At 40.8% G+C, this 20,381-nt stretch overlaps 1 protein-coding gene across 3 annotated transcripts in view; it reads left to right on the top strand.

Moving 5' to 3' along the window:
- SPAG16 (sperm associated antigen 16) overlaps positions 1-20,381 on the top strand; it is a 350,605-nt gene that overhangs the window by 244,057 nt on the left and 86,167 nt on the right. For all 3 annotated transcript variants that reach the window (XM_031554276.2, XM_085227603.1, XM_085227604.1), the window contains 2 exons: positions 5,068-5,133; positions 18,909-19,035. In XM_031554276.2, the coding sequence (XP_031410136.2) occupies positions 5,068-5,133; positions 18,909-19,035 (193 nt within the window). The remainder of the gene's footprint in view (positions 1-5,067; positions 5,134-18,908; positions 19,036-20,381) is intronic.

A 20,381-nucleotide genomic window follows, 5' to 3' on the forward strand; every position in this document is an offset into this window, starting at 1 on the left:
TGTAGTAAAGCACACAAATTGTAGTTGCAGGTTAATTTTTTTCCCTCACATACTGGATTACAGGATGTCTGAGTAATCCACTGGCTTTTCCCTTACTCTGACATCAAGAAAGAGTCTTCTCTGCATGATTTCCCCCCCTAGGCTCTATTTTGAGCTGGGAGAACAGAAGCAAACCTTGTGCTGAAGGTCCCGCGTTTGAGGTAATAGAGTAAAACCTGCAGTGACAGCTGGTAAAATTGCTCTGCTTGTTTGTTCACTGCTTACTGTACACATACCGTGTGCCACGTGCTCCTAGAAGTCCTTGGCAGAAGTGCTGAGGGTGGATGATACCTTTTTACATTGCACTCCAGGTAGGGCAGGATGGGGCAGATGGAGAGGAGAGCAGAGCTCGCTGCTGGCAGGGGCACACACATGGACGTCACAGAGTGCAGGAGAGTGCTGAAGTCAGCCATGGCAGTGCTGAGTGAGATAAAGGGACTGACAGAAATAAGCCATTGTGTGCAAGTGGAGGGGGCAGATGGTTTTGGACTCTTTTCTTCAATTTTCTCTCCTTGGAAAGTAAACTTCTGATGAGTTTTCTCTCCTTAGAAATTAAACTTGCAATAGGTTATGTTCTAATAAGGAGATCCAAATCCTTTCTAGAGTTCTCAGCACACCTACTTCAAGGCAACAATGCAGAAAAATCCCCTACAAAGCATGGAATGCCTTCAGAATTCTTATTTCTACTGAGGACATCATGCATTCACTGGAGAGCCTGCTGGTGCCTCACTGACACAAAGTGTAGGTAAACCAGGCACCGATCTGTGCAAAGACTGTGTAGACAGACCACGCATGAAAAGGGCAAGGAATGAACTAGGATTCATCCTTTTCATTTTACGGTGAAGTGTAAAATGGAGGTCCTTGGCTATATTCAGCAAGAGAGACTGAGAGAACCTTCCCTGATGAGTCAATAGCCAGAGCATGTGGTATGCTTAGGTCTTGTGGAATGAGCTTCCTAAGCTTCACATTGTTTGACTTCCTAAACAACTTTTAGCTATATAAGATGAGAAGTTTAATTCAAGGCGTTGTTGTTCCATTCACCCTCTCCCCTTATGGATTAATACCTTTCTTGAGAAACTGCTTAGTTGGATTTTTTTGTGGTGAAGAATGTGTGGTGACCAGTTCTACTGTTCAGGTCCTCATGGTTTGAACACTTTGTAAGTTAAGTCTGTCTAATGAAAATATTTCTTTAACTTCTAACTGAACCAAAGAATTACAAATAAGTCTTTCATCTGAGCACTATCTAGATAAACCACATGCTCAGATGTTCTTTTCTAAAAGCTTGTATCATATCAAGCTAATAATTACCTCTTTAATGTATTGCATTATACTCTGTTTAATCTAATGGATTTGTTATCGTGATTTTTGCAAAGTAAGTTTTTTCTTGTCAGATTTTCACATCTAGTAAAGCATTCAAAATCCAAGAAAACAGCAGAGTTTAAAAAACACAAGCAGTTCTTCAGTAATGCTCAACAGGTTTGGGGTGAGTTTTGTTTTCTCCCAAAGTTCTTAACGTATGGTTTGTTAAGTTTTGTGGTTGGTTGCTTGCTTTGTTAAACTAAGTATAAATAAAGTAAGTATATATGGTAAAATAAGTATAGGAGTAGTAAACTGTTGCATTGGATGAGTTAATGGTTCACCTTAATTCTGCAGATGCAAACAAGTTGCGGAATATAAATTGTAATTGTCTCCTGCCTCTGTTGTCTTGCCCTACTATTTGTGTATTTGTATGGACACAGGAGGGTGGATTTGAAGCAGAATTTCTCTATTGATTCAGAATTCTTAGGCTTTTATCCTTTGAAAGTAAGAACAAAAAATCATTTGAATTTAGGTTCCTTGCTTAATCACTTTGGCCGCAGGATTACTGCTCACAGATCCACGATGCCAAAGGTCAGTCTGCTTTTTTGGTACAATGCTGGACCGCATTGAAAAAATAGAAATGTTTTTGTTCTCTATCTGAAGTCCCTTAGATCACTCCATCCAAGGCAAGACAATTAATATCCGTGTTCAGTGGAAGCCGAGAGGTTGACGTGCTGCACAAAATAATGCCATGGTATTTCTAACTGCTGATTCTAATGTTAATTTCTGGGTTTCAAAATGGAAAATTACACGTGTTTGTGCATGGCTGAATAGTCATCTAAAAAAAAATGCAGAACCCTTCATATTTTGTTTTCTTTGAATGTTGCTATTATCTCTGTATTTTCTGCAGAGGAAGAATGTATGGTTATTAATGTAATTGGGCAGTAGCTTAAGGAGTGAATAGAACGGAGATTTCTTCCATTAATATTTCAATCAAGACCCGATGACTCAGTTAATAATAATGCATTCTCCATAATTTACTGCCCTTTACAACAGCTCGGGTGTCAGATTCAAGGAGACTGGATAGACATTGGAGGTTAAATGTGGGCAAAATGAGTCCTTGTGCAGCTGCAGAGACCTGCTCCAACATTTTGGCATTTCTCCTGCTCTCAGGGGTAATGGTCCCATAAGACTCGAAGGTAGCTGCAATGGAATGCCATTCTCCCTAACTGGCACCACCTCCCCAGTATAAATATTAAGACTAGCTCCTCCTTTTTCCTTTGCTCTTTGCTTCACAATGTGTTTCCTAGGCGAGTCTTGAACCTGGAAGAAGTGCAGTTCAATGGTAAGCAGGGGGAGACTCAGATTTCCAGGTGTTGGTAAAGGAGACACTAGCTGTGCCTCCAATAAAAGTAAAGTGGTGCTTTGGAAATTAAGTTTCAGCAATAGCATTGAAAAAACACTTTACAGAACTGTTCCCTTTGTGTAGCTTTTGTTATTATTATTACTATTATTAAAACTCCTTTCGGACTGAGTTGACTGACGGAAGGGAAAACAAGAAGTTCCCATTCATTGTGTGGCACAGCATCCATGTGCTTTTTCATCTCTTTTTTTTGTGATGGCATGCTTTTCTGTCCTCGTGGAAAGGCTACTGTGCGTATATTGGTATTTTAGAGTGTCTGACGATAAATACTGTGCCCTGCTGAGCAACACACTTATTGTACAGGCATTACTTTTTACACACAAAACACGTGCTGATGTTTGGGCTGTTACTGTGGACTGAGTGCATTGATATTGCTGCTGATTTTATCTACTGGAAATTTGCTCTTGCTTTCCTTCTCCACGTGTGCTTCATTATAGTTGTCTCCAATTGTGTTAACTTTATCAAGTTTAATTTATCTGTAGTATCTTGGGAATTTTGTGCGATCACATTTCCATTCCAGCAGTGAATTTATAATTGGGTAGTAATTATTCAAATTTTCTTTTTATCAGGATAATTTGGCTTGGTTTTATTATTTAAAGCCTCTTAAATAAGCGACCCTGGGGGTTCTGTTAGGGGTTTTTTGACCTGTAATTCTGTCAAAAACTGTGAAGAATCAAAGAATTGCACTCTGACAACCTTTTTGTGCTGGAAGTTGATGTGCTTGCTCTTTTGAAGGTACTGGGTTGCTTCAGCAGTCCAGAGCCTTTCTTGTTGTCTTGTTCTTTGTTAGTTTCTGTTGTGAGATGTGCATGAGGATAACACTGATCTCCTGGCTTGATCTCACCAGTGGATGTGGCCTTGAAGAGGAGACTAGTTAAGAAATGGAAGTGAAAAACATGGAAACATACAAAATGGGGGAGTAGCCTGCCGCCTGCTGTTTTTATTGAATTACAGAATGGCCTGGATTGCAAAGGACCACAAGGCCCATCTAGTTCCAACCCCCTGCTCTGTGCAAGGTCACCAACCACCAGACCAGGCTGCCCAGAGCCACATCCAGCCTGGCCTTGAATGAAGGTTTTGGTACTGTGCTTTATCCCAATGCCATATAAATGCAACTGGCAAGAGTCACCTTGACCTCCAACTTTTGGCCACGTGCAGGAGGTCATTCAATTCCAGACTTGTCAAGCTCCTGCTTACAGTCAATGAAGTTTTCTTCTCCCAGTACTTGAGGTTGAGGAGAGTTTTCCTATCTCACTGTTGTACAGCTGCCTTCCAATTTCCAAGTGTAGTTTATCTGCAGGTAATGACTACCTCTGTGCTCCCGTGTCCGTGCTGCTCTCCACCTTCACTAACTCTTTTCCCTCTTTGCTCTTAGTGCTGATACATTTACAGCAGCCATCAAATACCTTTTAACTATAGTTTTGTCGACTGAATTCCTCCAGCTGTAATGTGAACTACAGGATATTACTAGGTTGTGTCCCTCTAGAATTACGTGGCACTGAAATCTCATTACTTCCTTTCATGGAAGGGCTTGCTGCAAACAGTAAGAATATACTGGTTAAACATGTTCATAAACACGAAGGAGGCTTTCTCAATGAAAAAGAGTCTTCAAATACAGTAGGAGTGCGGTTTGATTTTTGTTTGGTGTTTGTAGCTTTGTTTTGGTTGTTGGGTTTCGCTTCTGATGGTATTTTTGTTGCTGTTACCCATTAAACCAGTGATATTTTAAACCAGAAGTGCACCATTTTGCTATCTCTGTCACAAAGACTTCTTTTTAGCATGAGATATTGTGGTTGGATGCCTGCTGCATTGGGAGAACAAGTCAGGTATCAGTGATGACATCTGACATATGTTCCTGCAGTATGTAGGTCACTTACAGCCTAATGTGGAAGATGACAAAAGATAATTAATTTTGATTTCATGCTTGTGATTCCTTAAGGAAGACTTTAATGGTGTGTGTGGAGTATCAAGAAACACGTACTGAATCACAGCCTAAGAGCAGGGCTCAGTCTTTTGGAAGCAGTGATTACGCTTTCTAATTCAAACCCTCCTGCTTGGTAGATGTAATTTTTTTTCATGATATTTGAATGCACCTTTTCTGGAAGCAATTACATGAAGTAAGGAGATAGATAAATCCTTATTAATTGTGAGAAATGTATTGCTCTTCTAGCAACTGGACTCTGTTTTTAGCACGCAGAATGCCTTCTGTTGCACCCAGCCATAAAATCAATGTCTTTGCATTTATGAGAATGTAGACTAATTGATAGCACTATAACTTATTTGCTTTCTTTATGTTGAATTCTTAGGGTCTCCGTGTTTGTACGTTCTATGGTCACCTGCACTCCTGCAATCATGCTACATTCAGCCTGGAGGTAAGTTTGTGCACTGATGTTTATTTATTTATTTATTTTAAATTGTTATCACCACATTCCTTACTCTGGTAAATAATACTGCATACTATGCTGAAGAAGATAGCCCTGCAGCTAAACTCAACTTCTGTAGCACTTTGTTGCAGCACACACCTCCCAGCCAGGGCAGAGTCCCAGAGACTGCTAAATGAAGCTGCTCTTCCTTGTGCCTAGCTCTATGTTCCTTTCATCACTGCATAATCCAAGCCATTCTTGTTTGTCATTGTCATTTAGTTACTTTACTTAAATGAAGTTTGCTGTTGGTTTTTTTTTCTTGAATGGTTAATTTTATACTTGTTGTCAAAAGTGGGTTGTTTTGGGTGGGATTGGTGACAGGCTGTGATCAAAATGCCTACAAACTTTGTAAGGTGAGTTGTTTTTTCAGGAATGTTTCTTAGAAGTCATCTGAAATATTCAGAAAGCAAGGCATTTGCAGTTTATAGCTCCTCTGGCTCTCTTGCCCATACTGCTCTTAAAACCAGTGTGGAAATGATGAAGCATATGCTGCTTTCTGCCACCACTTGAACTCTTCTCTCTAAGGAACTGGCTTTTTTGTCATCTTTCCTGAAAAGCACCTCATCAGCATTCCTTTTCCCTGTGCTCTCACTGCTAGTGTTTTATTACAAGCATAGCAAGGTACCAGTTTTCAGCTGGAGGAGATCCTGAATATTCTCTTGTGCAGTATCCACTTGTGCTGTACCATCCACTTATGGCAACCATATGTGTTTTTCAAGCAAACCCTAGGGGTAGATGCAGCACCAAGTGTGAGATAAACTTATTTCAAGGAGGTAAATAGGGATTCCCAAGGTGTCTTAATTGCTTTTCTGCCACATGTATGTATGTTTGACAGGCACGGCCTGCCTCTCAGTATTTTGAAACATGATAGTATAGTAAGAATAGTATTTAACACTAGGAATTGTGAGGGAAAGCTTCATTGTGCCTGGCAGTAATATAGCACTGTCTCTAACCTGAGTATTTACAAAGAGCCTCGTGCTTTAATGTGGCTTGTAATGATTAGCAGGAAGCTGGAAGGGTGTGTGCTGATAATCTTCCAGCTAAGCATGTTATTTTGGTAAAGAATATTATAGTTGGCATTAAACTCTAGACTAAAGTCATTGGTTGACATTCTCAATGATTGAATTAGTAAAAATGGAAACATCCGGAGCTGCATTCATTAAATTGAGTGAGGAATATAATTTCAGGAGCTGTAATTGCAGTTACACAAATTAACCCCGTATATACAGAAAAACTACTGAAAAGACTGAGTGATTGGTCCTGAGTTGCACAACTTACAGTTGTGACACTGGTTGGCTGGCAAAGAATGTTCTGTATTTCAACCTCATGAAGCACCAAGGAACTGTTTTCTTCTCCTCTCTCGGTTGCCCACCAAGAAAATGAAAATATTCCACCCTAAGTAAGCTGAATAAGGCCCTTGACAAAGTTTTTGTTAAAACATGCATGGTTTTTGAGGGTAAAAGCTTTTATTGAAACACTAACATTCTTAACCATACTTTTATCAAAAAGATTTTGGAGATTGACCATGAAGCATTGAAACAAAGGTGCAGCATCACTTCCAGAGTGGTTAGCAGAAAATCCCCTAGATAGACCTGGCCAAAGCTTTGCAGTCAGGCAAGGATTTGTTGGAAAAATCTTATTTCTTAAGCCTGGAATGGCAAAATTGAAGGCTGACTTCTGGCAGAATGCTGCCTGGGTATTGTTTGTTTGTTTGTTTAATATCTTAGCAGCACAGGACCCAAAGCAGCTCCCGTGCTGTGTTAGAAGTCCTCTCTGCGGGGTGGGATTCTGAAGGTGTAGTGCTGTAATGGTGAAACAGCCTGAAGCTTCACATCCTTACTGGGATATAAGTCTGTTTAAGTAGGCTTCTAAGTCACTTCAGTGGGCTTGTGATAGCTGTGGCTGAGGCTGCTGTGTGCCAAAGGAGTTCTGAAGGACCGTGAAATGCTCATTACACAGTGTGCTGTACACAGAATGCAGGAACAAAGAGCACATTTTCCAGTTAGATCAGAGAGCTATCCAGGCAGAGTATCCAAAAACAGAGGGATATTTTAGGAGAATACTGTATGAGGAAAAAGTAAAAATGAATAATGCCATTATAGAGATTGAACAAATTCTCATTAAACTGCCTGAAATGTAAGTTATTTACTATACCATACATCTGCAAACTGTATTTAACAGTTGGGCACGAGCTCTGCTTGAGTGCCTCTGCTCGAACGGATGCTCTGCTCTGCCTTCTGATGCTGAGATTGGATTAGGAATTAAAAGGCAGGCTGCTTCTGTGCCTGTCAAAAGTTTGGGAAAATGGAAGCAAAATCCGCACAGTTGCTTTTGAATTGATGTAGAAAATGGTATCTTTCTTTAATTTTACAGTCGCTTTTACTCTCACACAGAGAAAATTGTTTCAGGTATTTCTTTTTCACTAGAAGCTAAGCTTTTTGGTGGAAACGTGCATGTGTGGTGGGAAGGATGTATTTTTTAGAGGCCACTGTAGGTGTTCAACTTCTCTTCAAAGTCTCTGAGTGCACTAAAAGATGTATGTATCTTATATGTATGAATGTATCTTGCATGGGAAACCAAAGATGCCCTCTTTAGAGATGCCCAACTGAGACTGCACTGTAGAGGTAATTTCCCTGATTTTGGAACATTACAGGGATTTTCACACAGAGGGTGATGTCACACTGGAACAGGTTGCCCAAGGAGGCTGTGGATGCCCCATCCCTGGAGGCATTCAAGGCCAGGCTGGATGTGGCTCTGGGCAGCCTGGTCTGGTGGTTGGCGACCCTGCACACAGCAGGGGGTTGGAACTAGATGAGCATTGTGATCCTTTTCAACCCAGGCCATTCTAGGACCTATGACTATGATTTCAGACGACCCCATGTAATTAATGGGTTCCATAAGACTGCCTAAATGCAGGCTAGGAATGGGCAGAAAGTGCTGGAGGAGCTTCAGTCCTGCATCCAGAGGCTGCAGTGGGGACATCTATATCAGCCCTGGCCATCTTCTCTCGTGCCCATTATGGAGGTTATTAATATGTATCTGTGTAACTCAAGCAAAGATGAAAATTCAAGCCACTGGTGTTTTTGTATTTGTACAAGATTTTAATCGGGGGTAAAAAAGGGGGAACAGGGGAAAGCAATGCAGCTTCATCTAATAGATTCCTCAAAGAAGTGGTGACTTGTTCTTGAATGTTGTCCAGCCTTTTCTACTGTATAATAGAAAAATCTAAGCATGGCTTAAAGAGCACTGGAAATCAAACTTTTGCACATACTTCGCACAGCATTTTCCCAGCTTGGCAAATCACCATATGCTAATGAAATACAAAGAATATAGATGCTCGGTTGGATCATTACAATTTCAAACTAGAACAAAATTTGCTCCCTTATGTGTGTATACGTATGCACTCATGGTGAGATAAGGGTATGATTATTGTGCTCCTCTGTTTGTATCTATCTGCTATATTGTGTTTGTGTGATGCTTACAGGTTAAGAAATCATTACAGAGGTTACCAAGGTTCCATACAACAAAACAAATGTTGAAGTTACAGGTTGTATTAGGAAAACCTACGAGACTATAAAAATATGCTTGATAGCAACTGCCCGATTTTACCTCCTCAAGCCAAAATGCAAAGAGCATTTATCTCATTCTGCCATTGATTTACTGAAGGACAAATAATGTCAGACAGTTTTTAAACAAAAACAAAATTTCAATTTTGTTTACCTCTTCAGCAGTCCAGTTTGATGTCAGCTACCATTTAGCTGGGCCAATAATACTGATATCTGATGTCAGTTCTTATTCATTACTGCACCAAAATGATGCAAAAGTCAGATCTTTGTGATGTTTCTGTGGATGGCCACATAAGGCCAGGGACGTCTGACTGCATCTCACAGACACAAACAAGAAAAGAACAGAATGCAAAATCAAAAAATATCTGCTCTTATTGTTATTTATGTATTCAAAGTGTTCGCTTCTTTGCATAAACTCAAAGCCAGTTACTTACAAAGGTTACCTAGTAATATCAAACGTGTTCAATTATACATGCAAAAGGGCTAATGGGTTCTTCCTCTAGTTTATTTCTGTCTCCATGCATAAGGAATATAATTACAGAACTGAATTACATTTTAAATACAGATTTTGGTATCATTAGTTAACCATTTTCAGCCCATTGAAAGTTGTGAGAAGTGAAACAAAGCGAACAGGAAGAAGAAATCTGTTCTGTCTCTGTGTCATAGCAGGGAACAAAATCTGCATCAAAATGCTCAATTTTTTTGTTGGCAAAAAGCTCTTTCTGCTAATAGTGGAACTAAGAAAACTGTCCTAAAATACACTTCCAATCCATTCTCTGAAATATTCATGTTGCTCCCTATTTTTGGAAGTGATTTTCCTGGAATCCATTCTTCCTTTGGCCAGGCATTCCATTTAATCACTTCCCATCATCCCTGGTGCAGTTGCTGTTGGCAGATCCCTCCAGCTAGCAAGTAGTACGTGCCTGTGGTACCCACTGTCTGTAGACCAGAGAAAATCTGCAAAGCACTCCAGAAGGCTCAGGTAGGTCCATCTTTAGCAGGATCGGTGTAATATTCTTCCTCTCTGCCTCTGATATCAGAGTCTTAATATAGAAGGCTGGATAAACAAACAAGAATATCTCTACCGAATAGCTGGGAAGTTACAAAAATGTCCCCAGTTCTTTCTCTAAGGAAGCAGCAGTATGTGTGCTCTTATCTGACCGTGCTCCATGGCGCTGTGTCCCTGTATCCCAGAAAACAGAGGCAGTCTGCTAACGAAGGAGCTGCACTCCTCGGTGAATCAGTGACAGAGCAATCCTCATTCTGGTGCACAGAGCAGATGATGCTGCCCCAGAGACCTTTACTGCCAGGGTTATAATGCACCAATTCTTTCTGCCATGACTCTTGGCCTCATTCCTCCTGCTGCAGGGTTGATGCCTTCCTTCATTTGCCACGAGGCTGGCTTTGCTTTTAAACCCAGGAGCCCCTTTTGGTGCTCCTTGTTGTCCCTGCACTGGTACCTGCAATAGGTCACAAAGCATCCTGTAACATTCAACAAAGCAAACCCATAGAAGTTTTGACAGGGAGAGACTTGCTTTCATTCTGCCCTCCTTCTGGTGGGATCTGCAAAAGTATTTCCAACCTGCCAGGAAGGGCAAGATTTCTAGTCATGGTCACTGGGACTTCTGCATTCCTGCAGGTACCCCGTGTAGGGACGGGGCAGACAGCAGGCAGGAAGGGCTTTGCTGCTCAGTCTGCCATGAAATTCATTTGCACCGTGGCTAATGCTCATCTGGCTTGTTATTATTTGAGCAAGACAATCCATCCGTTAATTTTGCACACCATTGCTAGGTAAGATTTTCTTACAGAGTCTAATATTGGTAGGACAAGGGGGAATGGCTTTAAACTAAAGGAGGGGAGATTTAGGCTAGATGTTAGGAGGAAATTCTTTACTCAGAGGGCAGCGATGCCCTGGCACTGCTGCCCAGAGAAGCTGTGGGTGCCCCATCCCTGGAGGTGCCCAAGGCCAGGTTGGATGGGCCCTGGGCAGCTGAGCTGGTGGGGGCAAACCAGTCCATGGCAGGGGGTTGGAACTGGGTGGCCCTTAAGGTCCCTTCCAACCCAAACCATTCTGTGATTCTATATAAATACACATTTACTCAAACTTCTGACTGGACTTACAGGATACTGCAAAATATTCTGGAATGTTTTAGGTCTGGATGTTTTAAAAGCTGAATATTTTATTCTAGTCTGTTGCCACTTCTTAAATCAGTGATGGCTTGTGCTTTTGGATGCTTCCTTTTTGGAGTCTCCTAGGCTTTGTGGTTGGGTTGCAGCATACATGCTGTGATGCACAGACAATTGGATTGCAGACAACTCTGATGTCTAAAGCAGGAAGTGTGGCATCATATTTAAATGGCATTGACTTAATTTGATTCTGAGCAACTTAAAAAAGCAAAAGCAAAAATGAAAAACATGCTGTATGCCTTAGGTGAGATTTAGTCCTTGAAAAGATCCTCAGGAGGAACAGCTAATGAATTGACCATGCAGGAGTTTCTCTTGCTTTCAGACTTCACATTTACAAATACAAATATACTGTTATGTCCACTTGCTCGTAAGTGTAATTGAAAGAAAAAGAGATTATCTCCCTTAATGTGATTTTGCTCGCAGAATTCGGTGTTGTGCAGTGAATGTGACCCCGTGTGTATACAATCCCAGAAGCAAAGGCTGCTTAGCATGCAGAACTGCGAGCAGTGTGGGAGATCTGCCCTTCTTTCTTCCAGGAGAAGAATTAATTTGTGTATCCTAAGTTGCAACTGCAGGAATCAGAACTGTTAAAAATGGCATCTCCTGGCCTAGGCCCAGCACGGCCAACCTCCCTGTGCCAGATTTATGCTGTGGATTCTGGGCCCCAGCCTAATTCATTTTTCATTTTAACAGCTGTTCTTTAAACATGTCGTTTTACAATACAAACAAAATCAGAATACCAGGATCCAGCCAGGCTTTTTAAAATTCGATTTCCCACCTGAATTACAGTCAAACTCACCTTCGTATATGATGTTTCACAGGAAATGCTGTTTTAAAATACATGAGGAGGCAGGCTGGTGTCCCTGTGCCTTATCGTGTAACTCCCTCGTGTGACAGTAATTTTCTTTGTAAATCGTGAGAGTTAAGCTGTTGTTACCACTGACTTGGATAGAAGTGACAGCAAGTGCTTAGGGCTCAGTTATGAGGCTGCCTGCCCTGCATCTGCTCACATGCAGCCCCCTGGTTTTGCTGTGGGTGGGCTCCCACTGTATTAGCACCCTACTCTGGTAGGAGGGCTGTTGTCGGTATAGTTTTGCATTGCTATGCACAGAGAGGTGCGAGTTCTTCCAACATAAAGCACGTTTGCACTATGTTAATTCCTCAGAATTAAGCAGAATATGGTTTGGAGAAATGAGTGTTTGCATTCAGTAGGAGGGTCTTGAGCCACTTAGCTCTTAGCATCAAGTTGGGCCAGAAGGTGCTTGGAGCAGCACTGGGCAGCTGGCGGTGCAGTGCATGGCTTCGTTCCATAGCAGGGCTGGGCTTAACTGCATTTAGGCAAGAATGAAAGGAGGGCCAAAATTTGAAAGACCTCTTTGTTCTGAAGATGTGATTAATCTGTAGTTGAATAAATTTCTCTGTTAGGAGGTACTTGAATAATGATTTAATCTGAAAATAATTGAGAATGCAGAGCTGAAATCTAGCGGGGAGAGGAATGCAGATCATTCTATTTTGATATTTTGCTGATTGTTTTTTTGAGGAAGACCTTCAACCAACGGGATGAAATTTGTTGAACTGGTCATTCTTTTGGCTTGGAATGCTTTGAAACCAGGAGAAACATTCTATTCATGTGCTCATAGGAGTACAGAGTTGGGCAGACATCCATGAATACATTCATAAAGTGTTGATATTTCTTCTTTGTGCATTTGGATTCCCTTATGCCCAAAGACATCACAGTCAAGTATCAAGTTGAACTTTTTCACTTTTCACATTCCTTTGATATTTTCTGTTCTAAAAAGCACCTTAGTTTATTCGTATGTATTTTTTCCCACTCAGATGTTGTATTTTGTAAAATGACTTGCAGCTTACAGTTTCAACAATAGGTCTGTTGGCACTAACAGTAATTTATGTATTTATGAGAGCACGTAGCATACCTATATATTCACATTACTGCAGTGAATACTACCCCGTTTTTGAAAATTAACTGATTTATATTTGAACGACAACAAAATCCCAGTAGAAGAACATGGCACGCCTTCAGAATTGCGATGCATATTGCTTTCAGGAGTGTCTAATCAGGTAATGATGTCACCCAGCTTCAGTTCAGTCATGTTGGCTCTCAGAAGAGCGAGAAAAGCCAGTAATGGAAATTATCATTCATCTCCTCCTCTCACTGCTCAGTTCCCAGAATTCAAAGGCCCTTCTTTGATGGTTAAAAAGGAAAAACAAAATTGATTATTTTAAACCTTTCTGTAAAAGATATTGCTCTCTTTGCAGTGCTGTTTCAAGTGCAATGTCAACGATGGCTAGCAGTAACTCTGCAGGGAGTGCAGTGATCTTGGGCTTCATATGTAAATTTATGCAAAGGGCTTCTGCAAGCCTGGCATGTGTTGCTCTCCTCAAACACCACAAAGCACTTCACACTACTTGATGTGGCAAAGAGAAGAGTGATTCCCTCTGTTTCACACAGCAAGAGGAAAGCCTGCAGAGTGCATGTAAACAAGCGAGAGACCCATGATCCATCATTATTCTTAAAGGTGGTAGAAATGGAGATTCTGCTGCAGTGAAACTCTGCCGTCATCTTTGATTATTTTCAATGGAACTCCTTCTTTGTTGAACAGAAGGAATGTTCTTTATGGGTCTCTGCATGCTCTGAAAGGATAAAGTTAATAATCTAGAAATAATGGCACTTGAGGACACATTCTTCACCTTGTCACAAAATCATCGCTGAGAAAAAGGGAATGAGATAAACATTTCTACTGTGATATCTTTAAGCTCCTTAGTGTGCTGTGGCCCACATACCTGTTCATTTATCAGCACACACATCTCATCCACCTTTTTTCCCACTCCCAACATATTTGTTTCTCCACTTTCCAATAACAACACGCTTAGGTCACTGCTCACACGGAGCAAACACACCGGTGTGCCTCTCCTGTAAGAGATCTCCCTCCTGCTCCCAAGGGCTGCCTGGTTGTTCACATGCTGTGTTGTTTGCACTGGCAGCACTCATCCTTTGGTCAGAGAGCTCTCCTTGGAGCCCCTGAAGGTCAGGAGAGCCAGCAAAAGGATCTGTGCCAGGATCAGAACCATCTCTGCTCCCACTGACAGAAAACACCAGTTGTGCTGAGAGATAGTGATCTCCCTCGAGTTAGTGGGGTAGGTGCTGAGACTGCCTTGCAAGTGAGCTTGAGAGAGAGCTTGTAGCAAATTCTTGTAGTTATGAATCCATAATGGTTTTAAATAATAGATATTGTCTTTTATCAAATGCTTGCAGAGCATGTAGAGCCATTTTTGTGGGGGAGATTGCTCTTGCCCCAGAGCATGCACAGTCAGTGCACTCAAAAATTGCACATCGGGCCATAATATTAAGAGAAAAACAGCCCAGTAAATTATTGCAGCAAGTTGTAGAAGTTTTAACTTCTTGGTCAGCTGCACGGTGCAAAATGAGGGGTTGTCCATTGGCAACTGCAAATAAAGCTGGAAGAACCAACTGTGAAGCTCTGAGAAGACTCTTTCTGCATCTGTGTTGACTCTCCTCTCTTCCCGAAGAGCTTCTCTTGTCAACTGATGGCTATTAGATTAAGAAAAATCTTAGGAGAGTACCAGACCGTAGTTGCCTAAGCTCTAGATGTTTATTGTCTGTAGCTGCCTTGAGACGTATACGGTTACTTTGATCGTGATGTAAACTCAAAACTGTAAAGGAAAAATCAGATGGGAAGGTATGGCACTGCCTGTAACCTCCACTCTTGATGAAAATAACTATTAATACTGCCGCACTCTCAAAGTGGTAATGTAGTTCTGTAGTTTTACCAAGCTAAAAAACTCTGTGTCTTTCTAAGAAGATGCTATTTTCATTTGAAAGCAGAGTGATTTAAACCTGATGCTTCAAAAAGCATCAGGTGATTGATTAGTCATCAGTCTAATAATGGAACACATCTGCATTTTTTTCTCCATCTGTGTGATATTTTGCATAATTCATTTGGCTTCATAGGACATTAGAGTCTTTTTCCCTGTTAAAGCTGCAGCACATTCATCCACCCCTGCTTGGATTCCTTTGGGGTTCCCAAGCCCTGGCTCTCTGCAGCTCAGAAAGCCTGGATCCAGCCCATGAGATGGGATAGCTCAGGCACTGTTGGCTGCTTGTGCCCCATCATACCTTCTTCTGACTGCTGCTAGCTTTTGTATTAGATCAAGGCATAAGGTTAACAGCTCTCACCAGGTTTCTGATGTGCTTCATGCTGTAAATGTGGGAGGTAATGATTCCTCCTCTTAAAAAATAAGTTAATGCATATAAAATGGCGGTAGAGTTAAGTGACTTGGGATGTGTCCCGCAGGGTGCATGTTAGAAATGTGTATTTCCTCACTCTGTCTCAGTCTGAGGCAGCTGAGGCTGTTCATCATACATCTTCTGGGGCTTCATGGCAGGCAGTTTCCAGCTGCAGCTCCTCAGGCACAGAACAGACCCTAGCAATGCTGCATCACGAGGCCAGGGAGGTAGGTGATGGGAGATGGGGTCTGTGCAGGGAGCTGTGAATGCAGTATCATTACCTGATGCTCTGCAAGCAAAAGAAGTTCTCAAACTGACAGAGCGAGCTCCTTCACTCATTGTTTCACCTAAAATATTCACAGAGGGCCATGAAACAACTGCTGACCTTCCTTCAGAACAAAACTTGCATGAGAATACTGCTGGGAGGAGTTTATTGCAGTCTAAATTAGATAAAGCTGTCTGCTACAGTTCATGTGTTACTGATATATGGTAATCTTCAGGAAATTAAATTAACTTGTACCTGATGATTAATTCCACTGTTAATCATTATTAATATTCAGTAGGAAAAAAAAAAAGTATTTCAAAAAAAGGAAAACAAGATTTAAAAATCTTAATGGAAATGATTTAAATCTGAATTTCTCATCAGCAGATATCATCATGAGGTTACAAGTAATTATTTTACAATGGTTTTTAAGTGACTTTTGAGATTGGGATTGTGTTGCATGTACCCATTGTAGGGGGAATCTCCCATAATATAGAGATGAGTATTTGGAGGGCAGAGAAGGCAAAGAGTCAGGAGGTAGAACTGTAAAGGCAAAGTCCAATGGAGCCTGGAACCAGCCTCTCAATTCAAACTAATTGAATCCTTGTTAAAATTTTTGATTACTTGAGCATGCATACTCACAAAAGTACCAGCTTAATTGTATAGACTAGGAAGAAGTCTCTCCAGTTTCATGAATCATTCTACATGTTCCTTGATTAGAGAATATAATATGTAGGTCACGCCAAAAGAGATGGAAACAACAACTGATACAAGGAGCGTGATAACGCTATATGAGCAAATTCTCAGCTACAGAACACTATTTTTCAACACAGTCACTGCCATTAGCTATGCATTTTTGCAAGCAATGAACAAAAGCCTGCATGCTGCGCCCACAATAATCTGCACCAGCACAGATGATCCACTGTCACTGCTGCTGAAACTCACCATCCACCACCTCACCGTGCTCACATCCACTGCTTGTTCTCCAGAAACATGCAGTAAGTGTCAGTGACTGTCAGTGAGTGCTGTTCTTTCCACATGAGGAATTCAACTTAGGAAGCATTACTTTCGGAGCAGCCATCATACAACTGAACTTTGGTGATGCAGTATAAAATGTGATCTTAATGAAAATCATACAATATAAAGCTCATTTTGCACATCTTCTTCTCCTTGGATCTCATTGTACCCTACTTCTAAATGCAGGAACATTAGTTGAGCCCTAATAGTCCAACTTGATGTTTTGTATAATGTATTATTGAAAAACCATCATAAAAAAGATGTTATTGTGGCAAGAAGCAAAAAGAACTCAAAGAGCAATGCAAGTCATTCTTGTATGAATAACTGGAACAGTAGCTGCTAAAGGAACAAGAAAGCCAAAAGCTCATACAAGAATTCGTAATGATTCCACTTTAAAGCTTTTGAAAATGGCCCATGGCCAGAAGCAAATGAGTTCATTTAACATGTGATTTATTCCTTTCTTCATCTCCGAATGGCATGTAGCTTCAAACAGTCCTTAAGTTTGATTACATTCACAGTTTATTTGTTCCTATTGAGAAGTTGTTATCCCGCATCTTCAGCTCTCTTGATTTAGAAAAGGTGTGTAATGGGGATGAAGGCAAGTGAAGAAGTGAAATGTAATAGCTGACTCATTAACAAAATCCTTTTGGTATGCTTTTGGTGTAGGAGCTGTGTAGATATCAATAATAATTAAAGCATTGGATGATAGGGTTGTGGGCAGAGTATTCTGGGGCACAGAAAATGCCTGTTATCGTACGTTGTGTATTGCCACCAGAGTCCTGTATGTTAGCATGTGTTACAGGTTGCCATCAGAACCCTGTATTTTCTCAATTCTTTTTGCAGATGAGGTCTGCTCCTTTTCATGCATGTTTGGGCACGATATCCTACTGCGTGTTGCATTGATGCACAGTGTGTTTATACAGGCATCTGGGAGGAAATGGATAAAAAGCCTGCAGAGTTTTCTCAGTAGGAGCTGGTTGTTCTTGTTTCTGGGATGGACTGCAAAGCCTTTGGAGCAGGACCATCTTTTGTAGCTTGTCTGCACAGCACCAAGCACAGCACCTGTTCCCACACCAGGTTTGTCCAGCCCTGCTTCGTTCACCGGGATCTGTGAGGATCCTGCAAGTCGATCCTTTCTGGCATGGCCACACATTGCAGCCTGTAGAGAACTCAAGTAATGGTTTTGGGCCTTCACTGTATCTGATACGTGGTGCCTACCAGCAACTTGTCGTATAACAGAGATGGATAAGATAAATGTGGTAGTGAATAGGATGAGAAGATTAAAAGAGGATAGGGAATGGACAGGGAAAAATGGAGGGTGATGCTTTTCCACTGAAAATGTGCTTTGTTGAGATCCAGATCAAACCGTGTCACGATTCAGAGTGTAGCTGTTGTGTTGTTTTTTGTTTTGTTTTGTTTTGTTTCATGGATGGCTTGCTTGACCTCATCATTTGCATGGGCTGAACTTAAACTTCTGCTACTGTTGAAATGTAAGCATTGGGCAAGTATGGTTGAACAGATAGTAAAGCAAATAACTCCTCCATCATGCTCAGCAGCACCACGCTTACTGAGGTGTGTTGCAGAAAGGGTAACTATGCTTTTTTGCAAAGCAGTGAGTGCTGAGAGCCTATGTGTTTCCAGCTAAATTCTGGCAAATGACTGCTTTGTTTCTGTGTGTTACTCCATGTTGTTCCCTGTAACAAGCCAGAATGGAGTTCTGACAGCTTAGAACCCTACAAATGGACTTAAAGATTTCATTAAACTTACACTATGATAGTTTTTTGCAGAGTGTTCCTTTCTGCTTGAGAAGGCAACGGATATTTTCTGATCATAATTCCTCTTTGCTAGATGGCCCCACACGTTTTCTTGCATGTGTTACTTACATCAAAGAAATAAATATTAGCCAAATATGACAAAGCCACGGATGTGGCACCTGACCAGTGTTTTCCCTGAGTCTCAGTTCTGTATCATTGTAATTCTCCTGCAAAACGCTGTCTGTTAATCTATTCTCAAACCATTGCACAAATTGGAAAAAAACATTGACTTTAATAACTCTGAATACACACCAGCTGAGCTGCTTTGGGGATTTGCTATTTCGAATCTTTATACTGGAGGTTTAAATAAGAAGTAAATCCTGTGTCTCTGTGAGAGTTATAATCACAAGCCATATTCTTGGAGGACACTAGTATCAAAATGACCTCTGTTCTCTCTTTTACTTAAGGTTTCTAATAAACTGTTTTCTTTGGTAGTGCTGGTCTTCAAGTTAATGTAGCGATCAAGAGGCTCTGTTAACCAAACATATTAACTTATTTCTACTTAAATAAATAAGTTTCAGTGCCTGGCATCTGGAGATATCCAGCCCTGCGTCATTTGCATTCTTCTTTGCCAAAGTATCTAATTAATGCCTTGGTTTTGTTTCCAACAGAGCAACACGATTGCTTCCTGTGATTCCTGTGGTGTGCTGAAGCTGTGGGACGTGCGGCAGGCGGTCCCCATCCTGTCTGTGGATACAGGTCCCCGTTCCGCCAACCAGGTTGCCTTCAATCACTCTGGTAGGGATGCCTTCACAACTTTATTTGACTTAAGGCATGTTTTGTTTTGAAATGTCTCTGAAGTTCTGAAGCCAGACAGCATATGAGAAGCAGCATAGGCGTGTTCATTTGAAAGACAAGACGCCCTTTAATACCAACTGGCGATGAATGCACTCATTTTCTGTGGACTAGATTAGCAATCTGGACTAATGGTCCGTTTGTATAAAAGGAAAAATGTACAGTAAAAAGAAATGCAATTACAAAATTATTAAGTAAAATACAGAAGTGATCACTGGGAATAGAAAACTTAATGGGATCACTTCTGTTCCAGTGCTGTTTATTCCTCAATACTGTTTGTTCTTTTGCTAATTCTGTAGTTGCATTTCATAACCAACTTTACTAAGTCCTCTTATAATCACCTCAGAACTTCATTTTGTTGACAGAATTGCTTACTGTGCACAAAGTAACCAGGTATTTTTCATCACCAGCCATGCGTTACTGTGTCAGCAGTATTGCAAATGAAGGTGCATTTTCATTTGAAGAGGGGCTATTGGAAAACTGTTGTTTTTTGTTGTTATAAAAAGTATATTAATTCTCTATTCCAAAGCGTGGACAAGCATTTATATTGCAGCACAAAATTTCCTCCTAGCTCAGAAAGTCATTGTTACACAAAAGAAGGGATGATATGATAACGTATAAATATTGCTTATTGAGTACTGAATGGATACATATTGCTTATTGCTTATTTTAAAATGTGTGCATTTGCATTGTATGTTAAATGCGTGCAATCTGATATTTCAGTGGTGTATGAGAGAGAATTAAGGAATCATTTCGAGAAAGACTAATAACACATTTTGGCATCGTGACCCACATACTGTGGAATACGTAATATCAATATCTGAGCCACTTGGCAGAAAACTTTGCCATCAAACTCTATAGTATTTATGTAGCATTTTCACAGATCTCTCTACTGTACCATTAAATAAGGTATTTTCATTTCCAAGGATAAAATATATTGACACTGTCCATTTTGACAGCTTCCTAAAGACAAATTAAACCACTGTTCTATTTATGTGTGTAATTTGGAACAAGAGCACATTTTTTTCTTGAGGAGGATTAGAAGAAGATTTCATGTCTAGAGCATAATGCTGGGTCATTTGCAAAGGAATCACATAGCTGAAAAATGCAGCAGCAGTACTTCTAGCCAGATGGGAGCTTTCCAGTAGAAAGGTTATTGGCTTCAGGTAATCTAAATGGGCAAAATTTCCCATCATTTGGATAAAATCCAGAATTTTCTCTGCAGGAGTAACCACAAAACAGAGATATCAAATTGAGATGGATGATCAAAATGAGACATAATGTAAAAG

This window comes from Meleagris gallopavo, chromosome 7 (genome assembly GCF_905368555.1).
Source record: "Meleagris gallopavo chromosome 7, MGAL_WU_HG_1.1, whole genome shotgun sequence".
NCBI lineage: Eukaryota > Metazoa > Chordata > Aves > Galliformes > Phasianidae > Meleagris > Meleagris gallopavo.